Below are 25,601 nucleotides of genomic sequence, written 5' to 3'. Positions count from 1 at the left end.
TTAGAGATATGACCAAAATAATTTTTATTCGGCTTAAGACCAAAATAATAACTAGGTTAACATGATAAGTCTAGTATGCATCAAGTTTATGAGGTAAAATGCGTGTAGCTAAGATACATCATCACTAAAGACAATTCGTTGACTATAAATTCTACAGTAATAATAATTTAAAATCCCTACTTTTGGCTAAGTCAGAGTTATATACCAAGTATTACTTGGTGAAAAAATATTAACATATTATCAAAAGAGGATTGAATATTAATCTGAGAAAGAGTCAATTTTTTTTTTTACCAATTCACGCCATCTTACACTGATTTCATAGCTTTATAACAGCAAATACTCCCAAGGATTGTTTGTGAGCACAGAAATTGGCAGGTTATACCAAGTCAGTACCTGCTTAAAAGAGTAATATAAGTTACTACATCAACTACCTTAAGACTTAGTTTTTTTTTTTTTTTTTTTTGAGGAAACCTCAAGGCTTAGTTAACATGACATGATAACTTTCTTGACAAATTTACGTGCTCTACAAAAATATGACCAATTCAACTCCAAAACAATCCATCAGTAAAACCTATAAAAAGGGTTACAATCCATCAGTAAAACCTATAAACAATCCCAAGCAAGAAACCATCACAACTTACAAGTGCTCAAACTCATACAAAAGAAATAAAAGTTCATTATATTACAGTAGAAACTAAACGATAAATCAGACATCAGAAACCATGGCAGCTTACAGATTCATTGCGTACTTAACACTGTTAGCTCTAACATCTAGTGTAGTCTTTGCCACCGATCCTACACAGCTCCAAGACTTTTGTGTTGCCACAAATGACCCTAAAAATGCATGTAAGGTTTAATTCTTGTTATAACTGCATGATATTTGCAATATTTGTAGACTAGTAGGAGTTTATTGTTTTTTCCTAAGCACTAACACTGGTTTATGTTCTGATATTTATTATCTGCAGTGTTTGTAAATGGGCTATTCTGCAAGAATCCAATGGCAGTTACAGCAGAAGATTTCTTCACCAATGGGCTTGACAAACCTGGTAACACTAACAATAAGCTAGGCTCAGCAGTTACTCCTGTGGCAGTAGCACAATTGCCAGGACTCAACACCCTTGGCATATCACTTGCTAGGCTCGACTTTGCTCCATATGGCCTTGTTGCTCCCCATACACACCCCCGTGCCACTGAGGTTTTCACAGTGATGGAGGGTACCATTTATGTTGGTTTTGTTACCTCTAACCCAGCGGATAATAGTGCAAACAAGCTCTTTACCAAGGTTCTCAAAAAGGGAGACGTCTTTGTTTTCCCACAAGGTCTCGTTCACTTTCAACTCAATGTTGGCAAAACTCCTGCTTTTGGCATTTCTGCCTTGAGTAGCCAGAATCCAGGTGTGGTCACTGTTGGTAACGCTGTTTTTGGGTCTGAAGCACCTATCTCGGTTGATGTTCTTTCAAAGGCCTTTCAGCTTGATGCTAATGTCATCAAGTACATTCAGTCCAAGTTCTAACTGCTTACTTCCTGACTGGGAACAGACAGAACTATTTAGTGCAGAGTGATCAATTATTGACTTCATTATGTTTGCAGATGTTTTTATTTTCTAATACCATTGTTTATTCGTTCAAATTTTACAAAAATAAATGAATAACATATTTATACAGTATTGAAAAAGTTTATTGAGCTGTTATGAATACACTATCTGTTTAATATATGCCATGGAAAAGAAAGCAATTAAATCATAAGTTTGCTCTGCCTTTCATCTTATGTTCCCTAAACTCGAGATTACCCAGGCAATTCAATTTTTACCTTAACTGCTTCTAGCATATCATAAAATATCCTGACCATCCCGAATATATTTTCAGAGACTTTCAGCTTTATAAGGATGATATATACAGCTCCCAAGTAAACTAAGGAAATGTTAAATGATAAACACAAGATGTATTTAGAGCTCTCTGACTTATATGACACATACTATTTCAAATAAGAACAATAAAACTACAGCTATAATCTTACAGACAGTTAAGTAGCACAACAAATTTCAAAAAAGTGAGGAACTTAAGGATAAATTTTTTTTTTTTTTTTTTTTTTTTTTTGTAAATATTATTTAATGGAAAAAATGGACATCAATAAAACCACAAACTTGTGGAATGCAACAAGTCATTGATAAGTACTAAAAATTGATGCACAATTTATTCACAACTTCATTGCTGAACAAACACTCTATATCATGAAATCAGAAATAATACAACAGATCACATGGTAACTTGGTGAGTGAGGTTAAATGTTCTTGAATGAACTCACAGTCACACTCACATATATTAAAACATACGAGGAACGATCACGGGAGGTTTTGTATAAATAAAGGATATGAAAGCTTCAAAGTCTTAATCCATGTTTCCAGAGAAGCATTTGAAGTTTTGAACTGTTAGAATCTGAAATGCTTCTGATAGAAAAAGGGGTGGATGAATATGAATCGACTCTGGTACTGCTAGCATAAGTTCAGTATCATTTTGCAGATAGCATGAGGAACGATATAAATATGACAAGAAATAAGGCCATCATAACTTAAAGTTTACTGGTTTTTGTTAGACTTCCCATGGCTCTTGCTTTCTCCCTGAGTATGTATTTTTGTGCCTTGCCAGTTATTGTGCGCTGCAGATCCTCAAAAACAACTGTCCGAGGAGCCATATAATGAGGCAAGCGATCTCTACAAAACTTAATTATATCTGCAGAGGTAACATCATTACACCCATCCTTCAGCTTTACAAACGCGCAGGGTGTCTCCCCCCAGTGATCATCAGGACGAGCAACAACAGCAACTTCTAGAACAGCAGGATGACTAGATATTACATCTTCTACCTCAATTGAGCTTATATTCTCTCCCCCAGATATTATTATGTCCTTTGCTCGGTCTTTAATCTGAATATAGCCATCAGGGTATTTGACAGCTAAGTCTCCGCTATGATACCATCCATTCTCAAAAGCCTCCTGAGTAGCCTTCTCATCGCTCAAGTACCCATTCATGATGGTGTTTCCTCTAAGCATAACCTCGCCCATTGTCTTTGCATCAGCAGGCACACTTTTCATAGTCATAGGATCTTTTACATCCACTTCCTCAAGCCCAAGATGGAGCACTCCTTGCCGCGCCTTAATCTTTGCCCTTTCATTCGGAGGCAAAGCATCCCACTCAGGCTTCCAAACACAAACTGTAGCAAGGCCGTAGGCTTCTGTCAACCCATATCCGTGTGTTACTGCAAACCCAATCTCCTCCATTTTGAAGAGTACTTGTGGGGCTGGTGGAGCACCACCTGTTATCGCTACCACCTTTCCTGGAAGAGGCTTCTTATCGCCATCAGGAGAATTTATGATCATGTTAAGAACTGTTGGTGCACCACCCATGTGAGTAACTTTAAACTCAACAATACTACTGAATATATCCTTTGCAACAACATTGCGCAGGCAGACGTTTACACCACCTTGAGCTGCTATACCCCATGTAAAGCACCAGCCATTGCAGTGAAACATAGGGACAGTCCACAAAAAGACAGGCCTCGTAAGCATTTCATTCACGAGAACTGTAGCCAAGGAGTTCAGATATGCACCTCTGTGGCTGTAAACAACGCCTTTAGGACTTGAAGTTGTCCCAGAAGTATAATTCAATGCAATTGGATCCCATTCATCTTTTGGCTTTCGGATCTCAAATTCAGGATCTCCAGCCTGTACAAGATTCTCGTAATCAATGGTTGTATTTTGAAGCATGTCAATTCCAACTGACATCAACTGTTCATCGAGAACTAAGACAATGTCAGGAAGGCTAGAGCCTGACTTGGACATGTTTTCCAATGCTCCGCGTACAGTATCCAAAAACTGATAATCTACAAAGATGAGTTTTGCCTTAGAATGTTTTAGCAAGACAGACAGCATTGCAGAATCATGACGGATATTCAAAGAGCAAAGGACTGCTCCGGCCATTGGAACAGCAAAGTGCAACTCATACATTGCTGGAGTGTTGGGGAGAAAAGCAGCAACCTAATGTAGAAAATGGACAGTCAGATGTACCTAAGCCGAAACAAACAAACAAAAACAAAAATAATAATAATGTATGTACAAGCACAGATTTTTTTTATTACACCATTTTCAACCTCCGTTAGTACTAAACAAAGCTAAAACATCGTGCAATGCATCATTTGCATGATAGAAAGCATGTACATCATAAACAAGAAGAAGGTTAGGCCTAACAGGACGTTTAGATGTGAAATATGTTTCACCAGCATTACCAATACACTCCCTTTAATTTGATCACCTGCTATATTTTCAACAATCAGCTAAACAACCATTTTCCTCTTCTTTAAATGGCTTCGAATTGCCTACATTACACAGGTATTGTTGATAAGTATATTAGGTGACTCGTACTTCGTAGCTTTGTCCGCCCGATCGGGCGGACATTGCCCGGTCTGACCGGGCGGAAGAAGAAGAGGTGCCTGGCAAATTCGTTGAAGAAGCTGCTCTCGCGCCCGACCGGGCGAGCCTTCGCCCGACCGGGCGAGCCTTCGCCCGACCGGGCGAGCCTTCGCCCGATCGGGCAGACCTTGCCCGGTCTGACCGGGCGGTGGGGGTTGGATACGTTGAAGCATTCGTATGGAGTTTTCTTCTCGCGCCCGATCGGGCAGACCTTGCCCGGTCTGACCGGGCGGAGAAGGAAAAATACGGAACGCGGATTTTGCGGTTTTAGGTTATCTTATTTTATTATCTTTTTGCCCAAGTATCTTTTAATTAGGGATTAATATAAAACCTCCCTAATATCAGTATTAGGGTTAAGAGAGACAGAGTGAGAGCCGTTCTTGAGAAATACAAGAATCATCTTTGTAATCTTTGCAGTTTATAGTGAAATCATTCGATCTCGGTGCCCGTGGACGTAGCTATCACATCGATAGTGAACCACGTAAATTCTTGGTGTTGTTCTTATTGTTTGCATTGAATTTCTTTATTGTTTTCTTGTTTGTTTTCGACCTTTGCTTCCGCTGTCGCACAACAATTGGTATCAAGAGCTCAGGTTCAATCCTTGGAGAGTTTCTTGAAGATAACAATGGCAGGAGATTCAACAATAAGAATTGAGAAGTTTACCGGGAAAAATAGTTTCGGGCTATGGCAAATTAAGATGAAGGCTCTGTTAAAACAACAGCAGATATGGCGTCCGTTGGCTCCAAAGAGTACTACTTCGGAGTCAGGAGACGGACCGACTGACTCGCAGTTAGAAGTTATGGAAGAGAAGGCACACTCTACCATATTACTTAGTCTTGATGATCAAATCATCACGGAGGTTGCTGATCAGGAAACGGCGGCTGGATTGTGGCTGAAGCTGGAGTCATTGTATATGACTAAGTCGTTGACCAACAAATTATTACTGAAACAGCGGTTGTTTAGCCTCCGGATGCAGTCAGGTACTTCCTTACGGGAACATCTAGAAAAACTTAACTCTATTTTGCTTGATTTACGTAATTTAGATGTTAAAATTGATGATGAGGATGCTGCGTTGATTTTACTTGTATCTCTACCGTCTAGCTTTGAGAATTTTGTAGAGTCTTTTGTTGTTGGTAAGGATTCTATAACCTTAGAAGAAGTGAAGGCAGCACTTCATACTAGGGAACTCAGAATGAAAGCTACGAGTGATAATGGGGATAATGGTAGTGGGTTATTTGTTAAGTCCGGAAAGTCTAAAAAGAATAAGGGGTTTAACAAGGGGAACAATGCTGGGTCGGGTGCTGGAAACGGCAAGGATGGATCTAGTAAAACTACTACTAAAACATGTTATTACTGTAAAGAACCGGGTCACTTTAGGAATAATTGTCCGGTGAGGAAAAACAAGTCCCAGGCTGCTGTAGTTGAAGAGAAACCGAATGAGAGCTATAATTCAGAGGAAGATTTAGCATTAGTCAGTTCTGCTAGGTCTGATGATTTATCTGATAACTGGGTTCTAGATTCGGGGTGTTCGTTCCATATGTGTCCACGTCGAGATTGGTTTGATACATATGAACCTCGCAATGGGGGTATGGTTATAGTCGGTAACAATGCTCCATGTAAGGTCACAGGTATTGGTTCCATGAGGTTGAGGACTGTTGATGGGCGGAGGTTAACTTTGACTAATGTACGGCATGTTCCTGCTTTAGGAAAGAATCTGATTTCATTGGGTACCCTGGATGAATTGGGGTACAATGGTGTGTTTTCAGATGGGGAGTTGTGTATTTTCAGAGGTTCTGAGTTGGTACTTAAGGGTATCAAAAGGAACACCCTCTATGTTTTTGAGGGTGTTACACTGCCTAGTTCTGCGGTTTGCGCATCTGTATCTCACCAGGAGATGACTAAGATTTGGCACATGAGGCTTGGTCATATGGGGGAGAAGGGGATGCAGCTATTGTCCAAGAGGGGTCTTCTATCCGGGGTCAAGGTTGCCAACCTTGAATTTTGTGAGCATTGTGTGTTTGGTAAGAAACACAGGTCAAAGTTCAGCAAGGGTGCTCACATTACTGATGCAGTGCTCGATTACATCCATTCAGATTGCTGGGGTCCATCTAGAGTTGAAGGTATGGGAGGTTACCACTATTTTGTGTCATTTGTTGATGACAAGTCCCGATACACATGGCTTAGGTTGCTTAAGTCAAAGGATGAGGCCTTCAAAGTTTTCAAGCAATGGAAAGCTTTGGTGGAAAATCGACAAGGAAGGAAGATCAAGAAGCTACGAACGGACAATGGGCTAGAGTTTTGCAAAGACGAGTTTAATCAGTTCTGTGCAGATGAGGGTATAGGTCGGCATCATACTGTCAGGAAGACACCACAGCAGAACGGTGTAGCAGAACGGGTTAATCAGACACTGCTAGAGAGAGTCCGATGCATGCTCTCTAATGCAGGGCTTGGGAGGAGGTACTGGAGTGAAGCTGTGTTAACAGCTTGTTATGTCATTAATAGGGGTCCTCATTCTGGAATTGATTCCAAGATTCCGTTTGAGATCTGGAGTGGTAAGTTGCCTAATTTTTCGAATTTGAAGATTTTTGGTTGTGTTGCTTATTATCATGTTATTGAGGGTAAGCTGGATCCACGAGCCAAGAAGGGGTGTTTTGTTGGGTACGGGGATGGTGTGAAGGGGTTTAGAATTTTTTCACCTTCGGAGGGTCGGGTCATTCTTAGTAGGGATGTTACTTTCGATGAAAACACCATGTATTCAATTAAAAATGCAGAGATTTCAGATTTGAGAAGGGAAGGAGACAATTTATTACAGACAGATGGGGTACTTGAGGTACATCAGTCTACCATTGCTGATTTACCTCGGGTACAATATATTGATGATGATGCTGATGTTCCAGTGCCGGGTACTCCTGAACCTGAGATTACTCCTACTCATTCTAACTCTGGGGATGAGGTGGAGCAATCTAATCAGGGGTCATCTAGTCAACCTGACACCATTCTTGAGATGCCTAAACGAGTTATCAAGAAGCCTGTTAGATTGATTGAAGAGATGGAGGGAAGAAATTGCTGTGTTGATGCGATGACAGGTTATGCATTGAGTGTAGCTGATGATGTAGAGTCATTTGAACCTGCCACATATAAACAAGCAATTAGTTGTAGTGAGTCTGCGCAATGGCTTGCCGCAATGGGTGAAGAGATGCAGTCCCTTTACAAGAACAGAGTGTGGGAACTGGTAAAGGTACCGGAAGGGAGGAAGCTTGTGGGTTGTAAATGGATTTACAAGAAGAAAGAAGGGTTGTCGGAAACTGAGCAAATACGTTTTAAGGCTAGGCTAGTTGCTAAGGGGTTCAGTCAGGTAGAAGGGGTTGACTTTGTTGAGATATTCTCACCTGTGGTTCGACATACTTCTATCCGTGTGTTATTGTCAATTGTAGCACATTTTGATCTTGAGCTGGAGCAGTTGGATGTTAAAACGGCCTTCCTTCATGGCGATTTGGAGGAGGAGATTCTGATGAAGCAGCCCGAAGGATTCGAAGCTCCTGGAAAGGAACACTATGCCTGCAGATTGCTAAAGTCATTGTATGGACTTAAGCAATCCCCCGACAGTGGTACAAAAGATTAAAGGAGATGCTTAACTCGGAGTTTGACATGAAAGACTTGGGTGCAGCTAGGAAGATTTTGGGTATGGAGATCTACAGGGATCGGGCTAGAGGTAAGCTTTTCTTGACTCAGAAAAGCTACATTGAAAAGATTCTGTCTCGTTTTGGGATGGAAAAATCGAAGCCTATAAGTACGCCAACTACTGTTAGTTGTAAGTTGTCTTTGTCTATGTCACCTCAATCAGAGGAGGAGTTGTCTTATATGTCTAGAGTTCCATATGCAAACGCGGTTGGTTGTTTGATGTATGCTATGGTCTGTACTAGGCCGGATATTGCGCATGCTGTTAGTGTTGTAAGCAGGTTTATGGCTCGACCTGGGAGGGAACACTGGCAAGGGGTGAAAAGGATTTTTCGCTACCTGAGAGGGACAGCTGATATTGGTCTTGTGTACGGGAATGGTAAGGAATGCTTGGTCACTGGGTACAGTGATTCTGATTATGCAGCTGATGTGGATACCAGGAGGTCTGTGACTGGTTATGTGTTCACTTTGGGTGGTTCTGTGGTTAGTTGGAAGTCTACATTGCAGTCATCAGTTACGTTGTCAACTACTGAAGCTGAGTATATGGCTCTAACTTCTGCAGCTAAGGAGTCTATTTGGCTCAAAGGCCTAGTAGGTGAACTGGGTATTGCACAGGATTTTGCTACAGTGTATTGTGATAGTCTAAGTGCGATTTGCTTAGCTAAAGATCAAGTACACCATGATCGGACGAAGCACATTGATGTCAGGTATCATTTCTTACGTACTGACAAGAGGATTAAGGTGAAGAAGATTGGGACTGCTGACAACCCGGCTGATTTCTTCACTAAGCCTGTTCCGTTTAGCAAGTTTAAACATTGCTTAGACTTGCTAAATATTGATTACTACGTGATGTAGTAGGCCCTGAGGGGCGAAGTTGGGGAGCTCCTGGTGTAGGTGTGTTGGCATTAAGGTGGAGCTTGCCCGGGGCTTGTGATGCAGGTGGAGCATTATGAGTTGTTATACTTGGAGACGAGTATGTGATGGGTCTTGGTTGAAGACTTATCGGGATGTATGGCTTATGCATGAGTCCTGCATCGGGTTTGGCTTGAGATGTTTTTTCACTATGTCTTGATGGGGTCGTTTGCTGACTACGAGTTCTCGTCAAGGTGGAGATTGTTGATAAGTATATTAGGTGACTCGTACTTCGTAGCTTTGTCCGCCCGATCGGGCGGACATTGCCCGGTCTGACCGGGCGGAAGAAGAAGAGGTGCCTGGCAAATTCGTTGAAGAAGCTGCTCTCGCGCCCGACCGGGCGAGCCTTCGCCCGACCGGGCGAGCCTTCGCCCGATCGGGCAGACCTTGCCCGGTCTGACCGGGCGGTGGGGGTTGGATACGTTGAAGCATTCGTATGGAGTTTTCTTCTCGCGCCCGATCGGGCAGACCTTGCCCGGTCTGACCGGGCGGAGAAGGAAAAATACGGAACGCGGATTTTGCGGTTTTAGGTTATCTTATTTTATTATCTTTTTGCCCAAGTATCTTTTAATTAGGGATTAATATAAAACCTCCCTAATATCAGTATTAGGGTTAAGAGAGACAGAGTGAGAGCCGTTCTTGAGAAATACAAGAATCATCTTTGTAATCTTTGCAGTTTATAGTGAAATCATTCGATCTCGGTGCCCGTGGACGTAGCTATCACATCGATAGTGAACCACGTAAATTCTTGGTGTTGTTCTTATTGTTTGCATTGAATTTCTTTATTGTTTTCTTGTTTGTTTTCGACCTTTGCTTCCGCTGTCGCACAACAGGTATGATGGTATATATCTAATGTAATGTTCGGACTTAGGGGAGTATGTCACAATTTTTGTTAAGTACCACCCAGAACTGATCCCCGAATCCAGATTAGCCCATGGGTAAATCGGGTGGAACACAAAAATAAAACAATTTTTGTCAAGTCAAAAGTCAAACTGTTTTGTAAAATTGACCACATATATACCAAAATCAATTGGAAATATGAGAATTAGTACGATGATGAAAATTCCTTCATTACTTGGAAGTATAGCCACAAAAACGGACATCATAAAACAGGATATCATTCGATACATTCCTTGTATTACCTCCATTTCATATTATTTGCAACGATTTGACATAAAGTAGAGAGAACAAATGTCTAATCGTTGCAAATAATATGAAACGGAGGTAGTATATCGAAGCAAATCGGAGGAAGTATGTACAAAGTGCACAAAATATACATGGATTTGATCAGCAAGGGTCCACACTTTAATACGAGTACTAGAAATCATGACAAAAATTGTCATATATAAACATACCATCCAATCATATTATATTTTCCGTTCCTAAATGGCTGAATACATGCAACTTATTGCAACACTTAAGTCTATACACCAATAATACATTAGTTTTGATCACAATATATGAAAATATTAAAATGTTATCATGTAATATGTTCATAAACTAGTCTTAATGTGTATATTTTCAAGTATCAATTTTCTTAAAAATTCTACTAATGCAAAAATTCCATAAGCATTAAGTGTGTCAATCAAAGTGTTACAAATATTTAAGAACATGTACAAACATAAAATTGAACGTGCGTGTTAAGTCAAATTCAATAAAAACTCATATTGAGAACCAAAGAACAACTTATCACCTAAAATTATGCGCAACGATAATTGAGCATAATCGAAAAAAATTAAGAACTTACAACATCGCCATAAGAGATAGACAATTGGGTGAGAGCAGAAGCAAGTTTAGTACACCTAATAAGAGTTTCTCTCCAAGTATACTTAACATTTCCATAAACAACAGAAGTTTGATCTCCATAAACAAGTGCTGATCTCTCCAAAAAGCTTATTGGAGAGAGTGGAACATAATTTGCTGAGCAACAATTAATCCCTCCATTAATGAGTTCTAAAGCTTTATTGTGAATTTAGTAAAGTTTTGACTTTATTTTTTTGGGTGGAAAGAAGAGACAAAAGAGATTCGTTAAATAGAGTTTAAACCGTTAATATATGGATTGTTTAATTAGAAGTCTACTTTAAGTTGTGTGTAATAATTCATGTTTTGGTCAATTTTAATTTGTAATGCAATAATTCATTTTAAAGTCAATTTTAAGTTGTAAACTTGTTATGCAATAATTCATGTTTAGTCAATTTCCTAAAAAAAAAATTCATGTCAATTTTAAGTTTGGCTAATCAATCACCGAACTATTTGTAATAAACAAGTTCGTTAAATAGTTTGGAATGACAGAGCGTACAATTGCAATGTTTGTAATGTACCCTTTTAGTTATTTGCAAATAAATCTTAATCATATCATTTATTAACTCTTCACAAATATTTCAAGGCTAACAAGTTTCAAGGTTATATCATTATATTATTTGTACATAATATCACAATACAACACAACCAGAATATATCCGAACAATCGATAAAATAACCATACTGTTAAACGACTTATTATCACATATATGTAGCCTAAGATAACCCAAACTGATTAACAAAATTTGATAGAAATGACCTATTATCACCTCACCGATTGATACAACACAAGCATAATACACCCGAACAATCAATAAAATAACCAAATTGTTAAATGAATATGATACACATGACTTATCTATATGCCTAAGATAACCCAAACGGATTAACAAAATTTGATAGAAACGACCTATTATCACCTCACCTATTGATGAATAAGGAGGGAATGATCAACATTATAGAAGATTCAATTTGAAAATCACCGAATTTAGTTGTTCCAAGACTAGATAAAAATTTTATGATGTCCACCATTGATGGACTACAACAACATACAAGCAAAACATCTACCATTATAATGTCCCATGACTCCATGAGTAGAGCTTATCCATCAACAACTTTGACATAGCAATTCTACCACCCATAGAAATGAATATGACATATCAATAAATCTTTCCTCAATTATGTCTAAAATCTATATTCCTTTCTCCTCCCTTACTTCCTCCTAGCTCTTGTACTAGGAGCCTTCCTCGCCGTCTCATCGACATTCATCGGTGCCACCGGAAGTGGAGGCTTCCTGGCGGTGCTCCTCAAAGCATACCTCGGGTGCTCGCTACGATCCACAGAAGAGTAAGTAGCCGCTGCCATCATTGTCTTTTTAAGACTATCTGTTTTCTTCCTAGTATCCTTCTTCTTAGTAGTGGAATCAAGCTTAACACCTAAATTATAAGCAGATTTAGGCTCATCATCCCCTGTTTCACTCTGTTTCTTTCTTAGCCTTTCATTCCTTCTTTCTGAATAAGCATTGTAAAATCGACCCCTCTCAAACTGATTAGTACCTCCAATTGATGAATGACTGCCAAATTCAGTATTTTTCGCGTTGATTGCGCCGAGCTCATCTTGAACCATCTTTGCTAGTGCCCTCAATTCACAAGAAACTGTGTTGTTTTCTGGCATATTTTCTGATCCTTTCATCTGGGGTTTGTTCATCATAGCTGCAATTACAGATAATTTACAAAATAAACCCATTTTAAAGCATATATAATACATGTTCTGTTCAAAACCAGAGTATATAAATATAATAATCACACACAAACAATTAGAGCCCTGAAAAACATACCTTATCATAAATTGTATCGGTTCATTTCTGATTAACAATAAATTAATCCATTTTCTTTTTAATTACAAAGTTTTTGAATATAATCAGAACCCAGAAAAACAATCAAAAAATTATGTAGGTTCATTTCTGATTAAAAATTACAGAAAAACAAAAACAATTATCAAGAACACCCAAAATTAAGAAAAAAACCATCAGAGTTTCTTGGATCCATTTCCAGTCAGTTTTAATTTTGACAAACACAACCTTATAGTCTAAGTGTCTAACTTAACGCGTTGATTGGTGTTATTATTTAATGATTAAGAATGAATAAACAAACGGGTATCATCAATTTATTTGAACTAAATTACATTTCATCAATTATACAAGTATATTTCATTAACCCACCAAAAAAAAAGAAATAAAAACAAAAAATAAAAACTTTGAATTAAAAATTACCTGGTGTTCGAAGAGGGGTGTTGGCGATGATATTGGAATTGGGTGGTTGAAGAGGACGACGGCCGCGAAGCGTCATCGGAGATCTTGCAAGCGGTGGTTTCCGATCAGATTTCATCCTGAAACAACAAAACATACAGAGAAAAACAAGAGCAAGAAAATGGGCATTAATAATAAAATATAATTCCAAGTTTTGTGATTGAGAAATAATAATGGAAAATAAAGTAATAAAAGTATGAAAGATTGAATTTTTAATTGATTTTGACCTTGAGAAATTGGAAGAACTTGGTCTAACAAGTTTTACTGATTCTGAATTAGGGTTCTAGTTTTGGGGTTTTTGGTTTGAGAATTGTGGATGTTTTGTTCGTAGAATTATTATTGTAATGGAATTACAGTGACAACGGGCGGCTGTTTGAATTTTTAAAGGTGAAGGAGCGTGTAACGGTCAAATCAATCCGACGGCCTTGGATTATTTCAAGTGTTTTTGGACGGATGGATTATCACCTTCCATGTTTAGGAAAGATATTTAAAAAGAAAAGAGAAAAATAAAATAAAATAAAATAAAAAATGCTGCTAGTCCACCAAATACTAATTAAAACAATAAAAAAAAAGAGACAAAGGCCAAATTTAAGGGGCTTGTCCCAGTTTATCTCTCAGATAAACAAGGGATGTTAATTCCATGACATAATAGTAAATAAATTGAAAGTAAACAAAAACGAAATTGTTATTTTTTTTTATTCTACCTCATCTTCTCCGTCAAACCCGAGTACCGTCATTACCCAATACCTATTACACCCGAGTACCACCACCATTTTCTCCGTCACGACTCACGAGTACCACCACAGCACTACAACTACAACCTTCAGTTCAACGCCATCCCATCGGAGCTGGTTTTGATTAACAATCCACTCCTAGCCGCCGCCGATTAAACGAAAACCCTAATTGTAAAGGGAGAAAAGAAGGGCAAGGTTAACCCTTACGGGGAAGGGTTAGGTCGTCCTCCAATGAAGCCCCTTGAAGCTCTTCCATTTTTCCATTGAAGTTCTGCCATTAATGGGGAAGGGGCAGTGAACCAGATTTTTTTTATTTTTTTTTTCAGATCTATTAATGGTGAAGGTACAATTCAATTTGACTTGTTAGCTTAAATTACAGAAATACCCATGTTTTTTTGTGGGAAATGACAATAATAGGGTTGGATAAACTTCTCAAGTTTATCTAGGAGATAAATATGAATTCTCTCAAATTTAAGGCAATATTAATACTTTGTAGTTTATTTGACTCATAGTGATCTAGTAATATGTAAATTGATCTTAGTTTATTCGTAAATTTCACCAATTGCCCCTAAGATACTTTTTTATTCACCAAATACCCATCAAAACTTTTAAATTCACCAAATATTCCTGAGTTTAAGGAAAATGTCACCAAATGCCCTTAATGACTAACGGCGGTTGACACCATTAGTCATTAATGACTAATATGCCACGTGGCAGCCTCTAATTGGTTTTTGTAATATTAGTTAATTAATTATTTAAAAAAAACTTTAAATAATTAAAAAAAAAACCCACCACCCAAGACCCACCCCGCCCCACCACTGCCACCACGCCAGATCCCACTCCTCCCCCTGAGCCGATGGTCCCAATCCGCCGGCGAGGCAAGCCGCCCCACCCTCGACACCCCTCCCCTACCCCCAGCCCCCTATCCCTCCGTTTCCCCTCCCCTTAAACCCCTCCTCATCCCTCGAAACCACCCCCCTCCTTCGCGGTCGGCGTCGAAACCCCCTCCCCGGCGCCGGCGAACCTTTTTCGCCCCACCCCCCGCCATCCCCACCCCATTTCCACCCTAAACCACCACCCAAAAAAACCGAAAAACCCCTTAATCGAAAAAACCCCAAATCGAAATCTAGGGTTTCGATTTGGGGTTTTTCGATTTTTGGGGTTTTAGGGTGTCGACGATGGTGGTTTAAGGGGGGGGGGGGGGGAAGTAGGTGGAGGTGGTAGGGGGATGGGGGGAATTAGCGTCGCAGGCGCAGGGGGATGGGGGCTGGACGCCAGTGGGAGGGGAGAGAGGTGTTTTTCGAGTGTGGAGGGAGGGGTTTAGGGTGGGGGGAACGTTATTCTGGGCAAGAGAGGGGTGGTGGCGGCATTGGATAAGGGGAGGGAGGGTGGTCGGCGGCGCAAAAGAGGACATTGGTCGCCGGTAAGGTGCAGGCAAGGGGTTGGGCTGTCGTGGGGGGTGGTGATGTGGTGGGGAGATTGGCTGGGGGTTTGGTTTAATTTTTTTTATTTTTTTTAATTTTTTTTAATTTTTTAAAGTTTATTTTAATGATTAATTAACTAATATTACAAAAACCAATTAGAGACTGCCATGTGGCATATTAGTCATTAATGACTAACGGCGGTTCCGTTAGTCATTAAGGACATATGGTGACATTTTTCTTAAACTCAAGGAGTATTTGGTGAATTTAAAAGTTTTGATGGGTATCAAATCAGTGAATAACTTGAAATCAGATCAAGTAATCATTTGTTCATATCATATATTCCATAACTCTGTTCACAATTATATAGGTCCAATAGTACATTCGTAACACTTGGATTGTTCAAATTATGAAATGCTTGATCGAAGTTCAAGGATGACCCAATTTAAAGATTATTCGATCTAAAATTAATCCTACACAAATTTGACCCAAACTTAAGTTTACTAGCTAGAAACCCATCTCAAACTTGGCTCGATACAACCCAAACTTGTAATCAAACCTAACTTTAATTTGAGTCTAATCAAAGTCAACATGCACCCACAATGATAATTTACCTAACATAACATGACCCAACTTTAACTTGACCCGTAAACCCAAGCTAGAGGCTAGATTCACTAAACAGACTTATTCAAGTTTGAATCACAACCTAATTTGATCTGTTCCCAACCTGACCTAAATATTCGAGTGAACAGCTTAAATTGGAACTTGCAAGCCTCTTGACTCTTTGGCATAACTCCTTGCTGAAATTTTACATTCACAATAACATACATTGGTAACAAAACTCTTCATTTGATTTATTCAATCTCTCCCATGATTACATGATGAAACTGCAATTACATAACCATGTAAGCAATCTAGCTACTTATTTACGCTAAGAGGTAACCACGAACAAAAGGAAAGTGCATGGATGACAGAAGAGGTACACTGATTTTGAAGTCACTTGCTGTGGAGGGATTACAATCTGAGTCACCGGGCCGTCCACTAACCATGATCTTGTCTGTTGATGGAATCTCCTCTACGCTTGGAGCAGCATTTTTTTCCATGGGAGCTGGTTTTTTTAGTACAGGGCTAACATCCTCGGCTCCATCAGCCTCTTCTTCTAGACTATCAGCAACAACGGTAGTGGTTGCGACAGTCTCATCTGGATAATCTTCTACTCTGTAATATGCCTACGGAACAAAGAGATATATAGTTAAAAAATGGTTGTACTTAAAGGAGTGAACATATTCTTTGTAACCAGGGCAAGGAAAACAACATAACCGGCTTGACAGTTGCACTTGCACCATTGACGTGGTGCATTGATTATCTTACAACCACTCAACAATTAGAAAACTAAATATCTCATTATCAATTCTCAAAATCACACCCACCCAATCATTAAGGCATCATGAGATTGTTGCACGGCTAATTAATGTAGCAAGAACTTGATTGTGCAACACAACCATTTATTTGGCAAAGATATGACTAGCTCTTGATGTGTGTAGAATTCATAGGTTAGTGGAATAACAAGGCAAGAGTCACTAGTGGCATTTGTGTCGTGTGCACAACTCTGTTCACCCCATTCTTCTCCTCCCCCAACAGGAACTTCAAAATATTGAGTGGGTTGGGGATTATCAGCTGGGAAACCAACAAGAAGCAAAAAGATCATCATTCCCATTGGCAGCCCTCAACTTCTCTCCTTTCTGTTCTATTTAACCAAAAGATACTCAAGTTTGGTTCATTAATGAATCAGTTATTATTAGGCAGATAAAACTGAGAGAGAAATGTGAAATAATCTGAATTTATGGCCAAAAAGAAAAAGAAAAAAAAAATGCATTAATCAAAACCAAGACCACCACATAATCACATCTCTTGATTCTGACCAGCTAATAAGACTAGAGGAATTACCACAGCTGCTTTGAAAACATTGCAATCAAGCAAAATCATATGAAGTAGATGTCTGATGGGATAAAGTTTATTGTAAGCTAGCAAATGAACCATGTTTCTTTTCAATACAATGAAGCGAGAGAGTAAATAATGTAGATGTATACCACACATGTACGAGCTGGTGATAGGACTTTAAAGGAATTAGGACGGTTGTTAAAATTTGTATCAGGAACTCCTGGTATTCCTTCAGGATTTGTGAAATGATCAACGTCATGACCCACCTACATATAAAAAAAAAATATTGCACACAATTGCTCAGTTATGGTCAAGCAAGGGTTGAAATTGTATAAAGTTGTATGAAATTTTGTTTGAGAAGCCAATACAATATGGTGAACAACCAGCTACATCTTTAGGCCTTACCCTTCCTCTTCCACCGAAGTCCAAAGCATCACTATCAAGTGCAACACGATACTTTCCAGGCAGATCACACCCAATTTTGTAACTGCAAATGAAAATCACACATAAAATAATTCTAGAAAGGCAAATTCGTGGGAAAATCAATCATCAGCAAAGTAATAAATAATTTATTCCTAAAATGATAAGGATTAAAATTCTCACAGCATAAAGATCACAAGAGAATTTGTTTACCCTTCGTATGTATTCTCTGGATGGAAGTTGAAGACAAAGACCAAATCGCCTCTCTCAAACACAATAACCTGTAAAATTTTGAATATATATGTCATGCGTTACAGGAATTGGGAGAGAATAACTTGTCATCGTTATTATGAGAACTGCATAAACATCAACTAAAAAGCTGCAAGTATGAGAAACAACACTTAATGTTTGCTTCAAGTACCCATACCTTGTCTTCTTCATTTGTACTGCTGACAATTTGTTTTGATGAAGAAAGAAATGAAAACTTCTCATCCAACAAATTCATGGCACGATTGAATGCATTCAGGAACTGAACAGAAGAAACCAAAAACTCTGATCAAGACCCCTTTTATAAAATTAAGATTCGATATTAGTGACAATCAGAATCTCAGAAAGTACATGACCAGCCAGCTCTCGTTTCTTATGTCTATAGCACTCAAGAACTCTGTTTGAGGCTTGACTGCTTCAAAGTGGTAAAATGTATATTTTGTTTCGGCAGGTGTGTGTTTTAATACCTTGTATCTCAGGTGATCTGTGTCAAGCAGATTCCACTGACGTTTGCACATATCATAACTCCAACCATTTCCTTCTCTGGGGAAGTCGATCCATTCAGGATGGCCAAACTGATAATCAATAGAGGATGCATTACAGCCAAAGAAGAAAAACATAAATTATACAAAAACATTATGTTCTGTTTAAGCTGTATATTGATACATTACTCTGAACTCAATCTTAAACAGGTTTTCCATGCAGTGTAAAAGGTATGAACTTTTATCGCTCTAGACACCCCAACACTGTCATTAAAAAGAATGGAATCCCCAAGAACTAACAGTCTAACAAGATCTCAACCTCAAACGCTTACCTCGTTACCCATGAAGTTAAGGTAACCTTCCCCTCCAAGGGCCATTGTAATAAAATGTATCATCTGCAGAACAGTTAAATGATTTTCAGAGAAATATCTAGAATCTTCTAGCCTTCAAGGTAAGCAATTTAAGGAAAATATACCCATAAGTAATTGAGTTTATATAGGAAAATATACCCTTAATCAATTGAGATTATATAGAAAAAAAAGTGACAAAGAACCAAACCTTATGAAGTGCAATCCCTCTCTCAACTATGGGTGAAGCTTCAGTCAAGCAGGACATTCCAGTATACATTTCTTGGTCCATTAGCAAAAATGCCATTGTTTTGTCTCCAACTATTCCCTGCAGAAAATGAAATTACAATCATGAGACATATATAAATATATAAGTAAAGGATATAAAGGAAAACAACAGAGAAATAAATAAATTGATTTTACAAGAAATACGAACATGTGCTCTATTCGTATTCAGTGGTTCAAAAGTGAAAAGAAGTGCTATATGTAACTCTTGAATTATGAAGTGAAGTAAAGATTGTTTTCAAGACAATAGTATTTGAACTGAATAAACTGCAAAGAAGCAGCCACTTCAGAGAAAGGAAGAACTTGGACCTGATCATGACTTTCAGCATAAGCTACACACTTCTCAGTGTATCTTCTATTAGTCAAGCTTAACATGATTTCATTCATGGACCATTCTTCATCCTTCTTATTTTTCAGATAGTCAATCCACTTGTCAGGGATAGCCATTGCTAGGCGATAGTTAAACCCAACTCCCCCTTCAGAAACGGGGCGGCATAATCCAGGCATACCAGAAACATCTTCTGCGATAACTGTAGCATCAGGAAAAATGTTGTAAATCAAACGATTAGCCAGCATCAGATAAACCACAGCGTCAACATCTGTTGCCTCACTGAAATACTCATTATAATTCCCAGAGAAACCCATGTTAATTCCATGATGATGATATAGCATGGAGGTTACTCCATCGAAACGAAATCCATCAAATCTATACTCTTCAAGCCACCACCTTGCGTTTGATAAAAGGAATCGAAGAACTTCCCAGTTTGCATAATTGAACAACCTGCTATCCCATAGCTTATGATAACCACGGTCTCCAGTATGAAAGTATGATTCCTGTGAGCTTTGTCCAACATCGAAACCATTCAAACCGTCGGTAACATTGTTGCTGGCATGGCTGTGAACAACATCCATCAATACTCGCAAACCTAAGCTGTGAGCCTTGTCAATCAGATACTTAAGGTCCTCAGGGTTTCCAGATCTACTGCTCACGGCAAAGAAGTTTGTCACATGATATCCAAATGAAGCATAGTACGAATGCTCCATGACGGCCATCAACTGCACTGTATTATAATTGTTTGCCTTAATGCGAGGCAAAACATCATCTGCAAATTCCCTATATGAATTTACACGTGGCTCTGAGCTACTCATTCCAACATGGGCCTCATATATTCGAGGAGCTTTTGGTTTTGGAGGACGAGGATGCTGAAATTGGTAGCTAGCATTATGAAAAGTAAACTGAGTTAGCAAAATCTCACTCCATTATATATAATGCAGTTTTATGTCGATTTAACCAGTACCTTTCTTCAGGAGGAGGCTCCCAGTATACCCCATCATATGGTGCTGCAAATCGCGAGGGATCCACCGTGGCATATTTGATCCATGCCGGAATTCGGTCAACCCAAATTCCATTTCCATGCTTAAACCGAAACTTAACCCTTGAATTGTGAGGTATAATGGATTTTCCACCTACATCTGGTATTCTAATGCTCCAAACACCAAACTGGTTCTTTTCCATCTTGTAGTTGGAACCATCCCACCCATTGAAGTCCCCGATAAGTTGAGCCTCCCTAGATCAATGAAAAAAGTTACGATATTTTAGAGATTTAGAAAACCAGAAATCTCAGCTTAAACAAATTAAAGTCCTTTAGACCTGTAACAAACTTACTGAGCAGCAGGAGCCCATTCACGATACACAATGCTCCCTTCTTCACGATTGAAACCAAATTTCAAGTATCCTATACAATACACATAAACAATATGAATGTATAACTAATATTCCTACATGCCAAGCTACATGGTGACAAATGGTGGCAGCATAGACAGGCTATAGGCATGAACCAAATATTCTTCACTTAATACAGCATAGAGACATAATTTACGGTTGATGCATTACTGGATACTTCAACCTAATTAAAAGATTAGTGTTTAATCGATAAAGATTTTAGCGGGATGTCAGTGCAGATAAGAATATCACCTTGAGAAAATTGCTCAAGACCGCCTTCGTAATTTTCAATGAGCTGATTTTGATCCACGTACCTCTTCACTCTGTATTCAAAATGATCTTTGTAGGGTTCCAAGGAAGGATCCACATCCAGGATTCCCAGATTCTCTGTCTCTACTTCAGCATTTTCCATTGCTTGACTGCTTTCAGTCGCACTGGCTGAGATTGCAGGACAACACTTCATCTATCAAAGAAAATGGGCATTTTTAAGCTACTGCATCTAGGATTCTAGACAAATTTCCAGTACTGTGAGGGTTTACAGGAAATATTGTACATCAATAAAAACAATTAAATTTTCAGCAATACTCAGTTATTGCAAGATGTTGATGAGCTCTTCAACATTGGAGATTAAAATCTGATGAAAATTATTTCATAACCTCTTCAACCACCGAATATACAGATGATTACTTTAAGCATCATAAATACTCATGGGATCCAAAAAGTTGCATTTTAGTAATGAAAACATACTCGATGCACTATGTCAACTTTTGACTTAGGATGCAAGGTATTGCGCCTGAACAGATTTTTTGAACTGCAGTTCAATGCTGATGTCTGTGCCAAAATTAATTCTTTGCTTGTTGAGCCCTGTAAAATAGCTAGCAGTTTTTAGTGAAACAACCAACAACAAGATCCTAGTATTTGCATGCAAAATATGAATTGACTTTATAAGAAAATAAGAAAGACCACATCAAAAAGAATCTCCGTTATACACCTTGACAGCATGATATCAAGTTAAAAGTAAGGCTATCAGTGCAAGAACATTAAGTACTTAGTCACCAAAATCAAAAGATACAAAATGAAAGGAGAGGCACAAAATAAAATTAGTGTAAAAAACAGATAAAATGACAGACAGAGGGATGTTAGGAAACTCAGTATACTCTTTACTTCTTGCTGCTAATTTTAAATGATAATGAGAGTGATGGGAAAGAACAATATTTAATGTTTAGCAATTTGACAAAGCCCTTCCGAAATTATCTCCCTTTCTAATTCAGTCTTATACTTCCTTACACAAAAAGCCAGATCATTATCTTTGCACGATGAGCTATAGTGCATGGCAAAATGGCAAATAGCTCAATTCAACATCTTCAAGCTGATTACTAGTTTACACATTCAGCCATACTCGTTTAATTCTTTCTTAGTTAGCTTTGTGCAACCCAGCTGCAATACAAAACTTATAAGCTTAAAAACGCCATAACTAATTTATTTATTTATTTTTAAAAAAAAAAAAAGCAAATCATGTCATGCACTAACACACAATACCATCTAAACAGCCACTCATTATGTCAATATACCGACACAATTGTGAACAAGTAATTGTTATCATCCACCAGTCTTACTTGCACCACAAAGGATAGTCAGAAAACTCAGAACACACCCATTTAAAAGGAATTATACTTGCCTTAAGCTCAAAGACAGCAATATTTGTAAAACTGCTTAAGTTGTCATTAAAATTTAGTTAACTTTTATAGCTGGTGCAAAAAACAAATGATGTTAGTAAAATTGTAAACTGTCATTTAATTCATCACATAGGCCAATCATCAACGACCGACATTCGAAGGCCTTACAAGTCTTCCAAAATCAAGTTTTGCAAGGGAAACAAGTCATTTATACAATTCCTTTTCCAATTACATACAATAATAAAACAAACAAAGAATGCAAAACAATTCATAGCCAATTTGATTAAAACCCTTTTTCAAAGAAATTTGTGAGTGCTACTCAGATTTATAGCCATAGCATTCAACATATCAGCATTTTCAAGCATTTATGCAGACCTCAAATTCATGCAATATCTAACCATCATATTCCCCCAAAATAAATGATTTCCCACTGAAATTCCTTCAATAATTCAACAAAACTTCTCAATTTTCTCCTAAAAACCAAAATAGAATGTCTAATTCAATGAAATAAACAATCTTTCAGGTATTCAAAACTCACCCATTTGAAATTGTTGGCAGAAATTAAAGAATCATTCAACAATTTGTCATTTTTCATCAAAATTCAACAATAATTGCCAATTTATAAAAATTAACAAAAAAAAAAGTTTTAAAGGGCATTAAATTACCCTATTGGCTGAAATTAGAAATGACCCAACTGAATTTGTTGCTTGAACACCCACTGCAACATTCATCTTCGTCTTCTCCACTCAAAATATATGCTATATCATTTACTTACATGCCATTTTCTGCAAAATATTTGATCATACAAAATAGTAAAATTATATAATTATGTAGAGCAATTATAAGTATTATATATATAAATCATATCAATGAGAATTAAACAACAGAGATTACTGTAATCAGTGTTTAATTAACTTACTAAGACAGTGACTGTATTTGGGTTGTAAACGTGGAAATTCTTGACAAAAAAATCGCTTTTTTTCTTAAAAAAAGTGTAAAGATTTCTTGTGACGAGGTTATAGGATCATTCCACCTGACTCACGATTCACTTCACTAGTGTGTAGTGAGTGAGTGCCGTCTACGTATTCCCGCTTTAATTGATTTGTTGATTTTGTCGATATTTTTAATATTTTTTCGAAAATTAAGGAACATACACAAGGCTAGCCTTCAATCAAGGCTAATATTAGGACTTGTTCTTATTTGTTCCTTTTATATAGTGCATATTTTCATGGTTTAATCTTAAAATGTAGGTTTGATTATCAATTTTTAATTAACTATTAATTTAAATTATATTAAAGTTACTATAGATTTTTAATGTGATATTATTAAACTCAAGAGCTATGGAGTATTATAAATGCTTTTTATGGGCCAAATTTATAAAGGGTTTGTTTATGCTTCTCTCCGTCCTATTCAATTTAGAATTTTTATTAAATGATTCAAGATTAAATAAGTTCTAATAAATTAAGTTTGAAAACTCAACTGTCAAAAAAAAAAAAAAAAAAAGTTTGAAAACAAAGTGATGCTACAGTGAAATGTTTAAACACACACCCACATTCTTTACTTTTGTTAAGTCTTTTGAGGATGCTACTTTACTTTTGTTAATTCTGTTGAGGAAATATATAAGAGGAAATATTGATGATGAGGATGCTACTTTACTTTCGTTAAGTTTGCTGAGGAGAAGGAGTACATGTCTCGGGTTCCCTACTGCTAGTGAAGTAGGGAGTGTGATGTATGATATGGTTTGGACTAAGCCGAATCTTGCATATGCAATCAGAGTTGTTAGTAGGCTCATGGTTAATCCTGGTAAGGAGCATTGACATGCACTTAAGAGGATTTTTTGTTACACAAGAGGTAGTCGGCACGTCTAATGTTGGTCTCATTTATAGTAATGGTGAAGCATGTTTAGTTACAGGTTATTCAATTCTAATTATGCTAGTGATGTTGATGGTAGAAGGTCTATGATTGGTTATGTGTTCACTCTTGGTGGTTATGTTGTTAGTTGAAAAGCTACTCTGCAACCTATGGTGAATTTTTCTACTACTAAAGCAAAGTATATGGTCTTGACAGAAGCGACCAATTAAGGAGGGAATATGGTTGAAGGGACTAATGAGTGATCTAAGTCTACATCATGATCAAGCTAGCAATAGTATATTTCGACAGTTTGACTGCAATATGTTTGGCTAAGGATCAAGTGCATCATGAGAACTAAACACATTGATGTCAGGTATCATTTTCTACGAAGTGAGACGAGAATTAAGGTGAAGAAGGTAGGTACTGCTGATAATCCTGCAGATATGTTCACCAAACCGATTCCGTAGAGTAAGTTCCAACATTGCTTGGACTTGCTCGATGTTCGAGGTTGTTAGTAGCCCTTAGGGCTAATCTAGAGCTCTACGAAGCTAATCTGGTGTCCTACGGGGCAAATCTAGTAAATTTGGTCCGGTTATCTTTCGAAACAAATCTGATTGCATGATCAATGCATTTGGTTATCTGTAATTTGTGAGAAGGATTCAAGTCAAGATGGAGATTTGTAAGAAATAGCGCCTTGAATCGGGAGCTAGGAAATTCGGAAGTTAGGAAGCTTGTGTCGCAAAGTTAGGAAGTTACACCAAGACAAGGCCATGTCTTAGGTCGACATGGGTGTGCCTCGACGGAGAAGATGAGCACTTGCTCTGACACACCCATGTCAAATTCTGACACGCCTGTGTCGTTTTGTTTTCAAGCTATTGCTTTGCTTCAGATCCAAGGCACACCCATGCCCTGTGTGACAAGCCCATGCCTGGCGGGTTTTGGCTAGGGGTGTTCATATTCGGGTACTCAGGTCTTTGGGTACCCGAATCTTCGAGTAGTTTGAACTTCGGCCCATGTCCCGACCCGAGAAGATCAGGTATCCGGGTTTCGGGTACCCAAGTTTTTCGGGTCAGGGCATCGGGTAGCTAGGTATAATAACTTACTTTTTGTTTTGTAAAGAGTATTAAAAAAAATCAAAATTATTGAATTAAATTTTCCACTACAAACAATAATTATTAAATACTCGTATCATACACTACCAAAAAAATAAATAAATAAAAACCTATCAACCTAAGCTATAATCCAAAAATCTAGAAAAAAAATAAAATTAAAATAAAGCATGTTTATAATAT

General features: G+C 38.0%; 4 protein-coding genes across 5 annotated transcripts; 1 reads left to right on the top strand and 3 right to left on the bottom strand.

The window, feature by feature from the left end:
* Positions 1-284: 284 nt before the first annotated feature.
* LOC110699028 (putative germin-like protein 2-1) lies at positions 285-1,570 on the top strand. Its single transcript, XM_021876511.1, has 2 exons — positions 285-846; positions 966-1,570. The coding sequence occupies exons 1-2, from the start codon at positions 723-725 to the stop codon at positions 1,511-1,513; spliced, it is 672 nt and encodes a 223-aa protein (XP_021732203.1). The 5' UTR covers positions 285-722; the 3' UTR covers positions 1,514-1,570.
* Positions 1,571-2,094: 524 nt separating this feature from the next.
* Positions 2,095-11,024, bottom strand: LOC110699026 (probable acyl-activating enzyme 1, peroxisomal). Its single transcript, XM_021876510.1, has 2 exons — positions 10,802-11,024; positions 2,095-4,032 (listed from the first exon to the last, which is right to left on the bottom strand). Exon 2 carries the CDS (start codon positions 4,000-4,002, stop codon positions 2,569-2,571), a length of 1,434 nt encoding a protein of 477 aa, XP_021732202.1. The 5' UTR covers positions 4,003-4,032; positions 10,802-11,024; the 3' UTR covers positions 2,095-2,568.
* Positions 11,025-11,654: 630 nt separating this feature from the next.
* LOC110699025 lies at positions 11,655-14,213 on the bottom strand. Of its 2 annotated transcripts, none has more exons than XM_021876508.1 (3): positions 13,867-14,213; positions 13,127-13,242; positions 11,655-12,566 (listed from the first exon to the last, which is right to left on the bottom strand). In XM_021876508.1, the coding sequence occupies exons 1-3, from the start codon at positions 13,869-13,871 to the stop codon at positions 12,067-12,069; spliced, it is 621 nt and encodes a 206-aa protein (XP_021732200.1). In that variant the 5' UTR covers positions 13,872-14,213; the 3' UTR covers positions 11,655-12,066. The 2 variants fall into 2 exon arrangements, with proteins under 2 accessions (XP_021732200.1, XP_021732201.1); XM_021876509.1 differs by lacking the exon at positions 13,867-14,213 and adding an exon at positions 13,390-13,710.
* Positions 14,214-16,075: 1,862 nt separating this feature from the next.
* On the bottom strand, positions 16,076-23,654 carry LOC110699024 (1,4-alpha-glucan-branching enzyme 1, chloroplastic/amyloplastic-like). Its single transcript, XM_021876507.1, has 15 exons — positions 23,378-23,654; positions 23,124-23,243; positions 21,530-21,646; positions 21,035-21,245; positions 20,726-20,795; positions 20,358-20,627; positions 19,369-20,275; positions 18,986-19,102; positions 18,760-18,822; positions 18,413-18,520; positions 18,106-18,207; positions 17,892-17,959; positions 17,664-17,745; positions 17,408-17,524; positions 16,076-16,546 (listed from the first exon to the last, which is right to left on the bottom strand). The coding sequence occupies exons 2-15, from the start codon at positions 23,187-23,189 to the stop codon at positions 16,244-16,246; spliced, it is 2,601 nt and encodes an 866-aa protein (XP_021732199.1). The 5' UTR covers positions 23,190-23,243; positions 23,378-23,654; the 3' UTR covers positions 16,076-16,243.
* Positions 23,655-25,601: the final 1,947 nt, after the last annotated feature.

The sequence above is a fragment of the Chenopodium quinoa genome, unplaced genomic scaffold (genome assembly GCF_001683475.1).
Source record: "Chenopodium quinoa cultivar QQ74 unplaced genomic scaffold, ASM168347v1, whole genome shotgun sequence".
Taxonomy (NCBI): domain Eukaryota; kingdom Viridiplantae; phylum Streptophyta; class Magnoliopsida; order Caryophyllales; family Amaranthaceae; genus Chenopodium; species Chenopodium quinoa.
This window is presented reverse-complemented; position numbering and strand designations above follow the sequence as displayed.

What these genes read in the sequence shown, in the direction of transcription:
- LOC110699026 (XM_021876510.1), bottom strand. Translation starts at nt 4,002, where the DNA reads ATGTATGAGTTGCACTTTGCTGTTCCAATGGCCGGAGCAGTCCTTTGC.
- LOC110699028 (XM_021876511.1), top strand. Translation starts at nt 723, where the DNA reads ATGGCAGCTTACAGATTCATTGCGTACTTAACACTGTTAGCTCTAACA. An exon ending in AAATGACCCTAAAAATGCAT is followed by an intron (nt 847 to 965) that starts GTAAGGTTTAAT and finishes TATTATCTGCAG; the next exon opens with TGTTTGTAAATGGGCTATTC.
- LOC110699025 (XM_021876508.1), bottom strand. An exon ending in CACCCCTCTTCGAACACCAG is followed by an intron (nt 12,567 to 13,126) that starts GTAATTTTTAAT and finishes CTGTAATTGCAG; the next exon opens with CTATGATGAACAAACCCCAG.
- LOC110699024 (XM_021876507.1), bottom strand. Translation starts at nt 23,189, where the DNA reads ATGAATGTTGCAGTGGGTGTTCAAGCAACAAATTCAGTTGGGTCATTT. An exon ending in GAGGGATTGCACTTCATAAG is followed by an intron (nt 18,823 to 18,985) that starts GTTTGGTTCTTT and finishes ACTGTTCTGCAG; the next exon opens with ATGATACATTTTATTACAAT. An exon ending in CACCAGCTCGTACATGTGTG is followed by an intron (nt 16,547 to 17,407) that starts GTATACATCTAC and finishes TTTGTTCCGTAG; the next exon opens with GCATATTACAGAGTAGAAGA.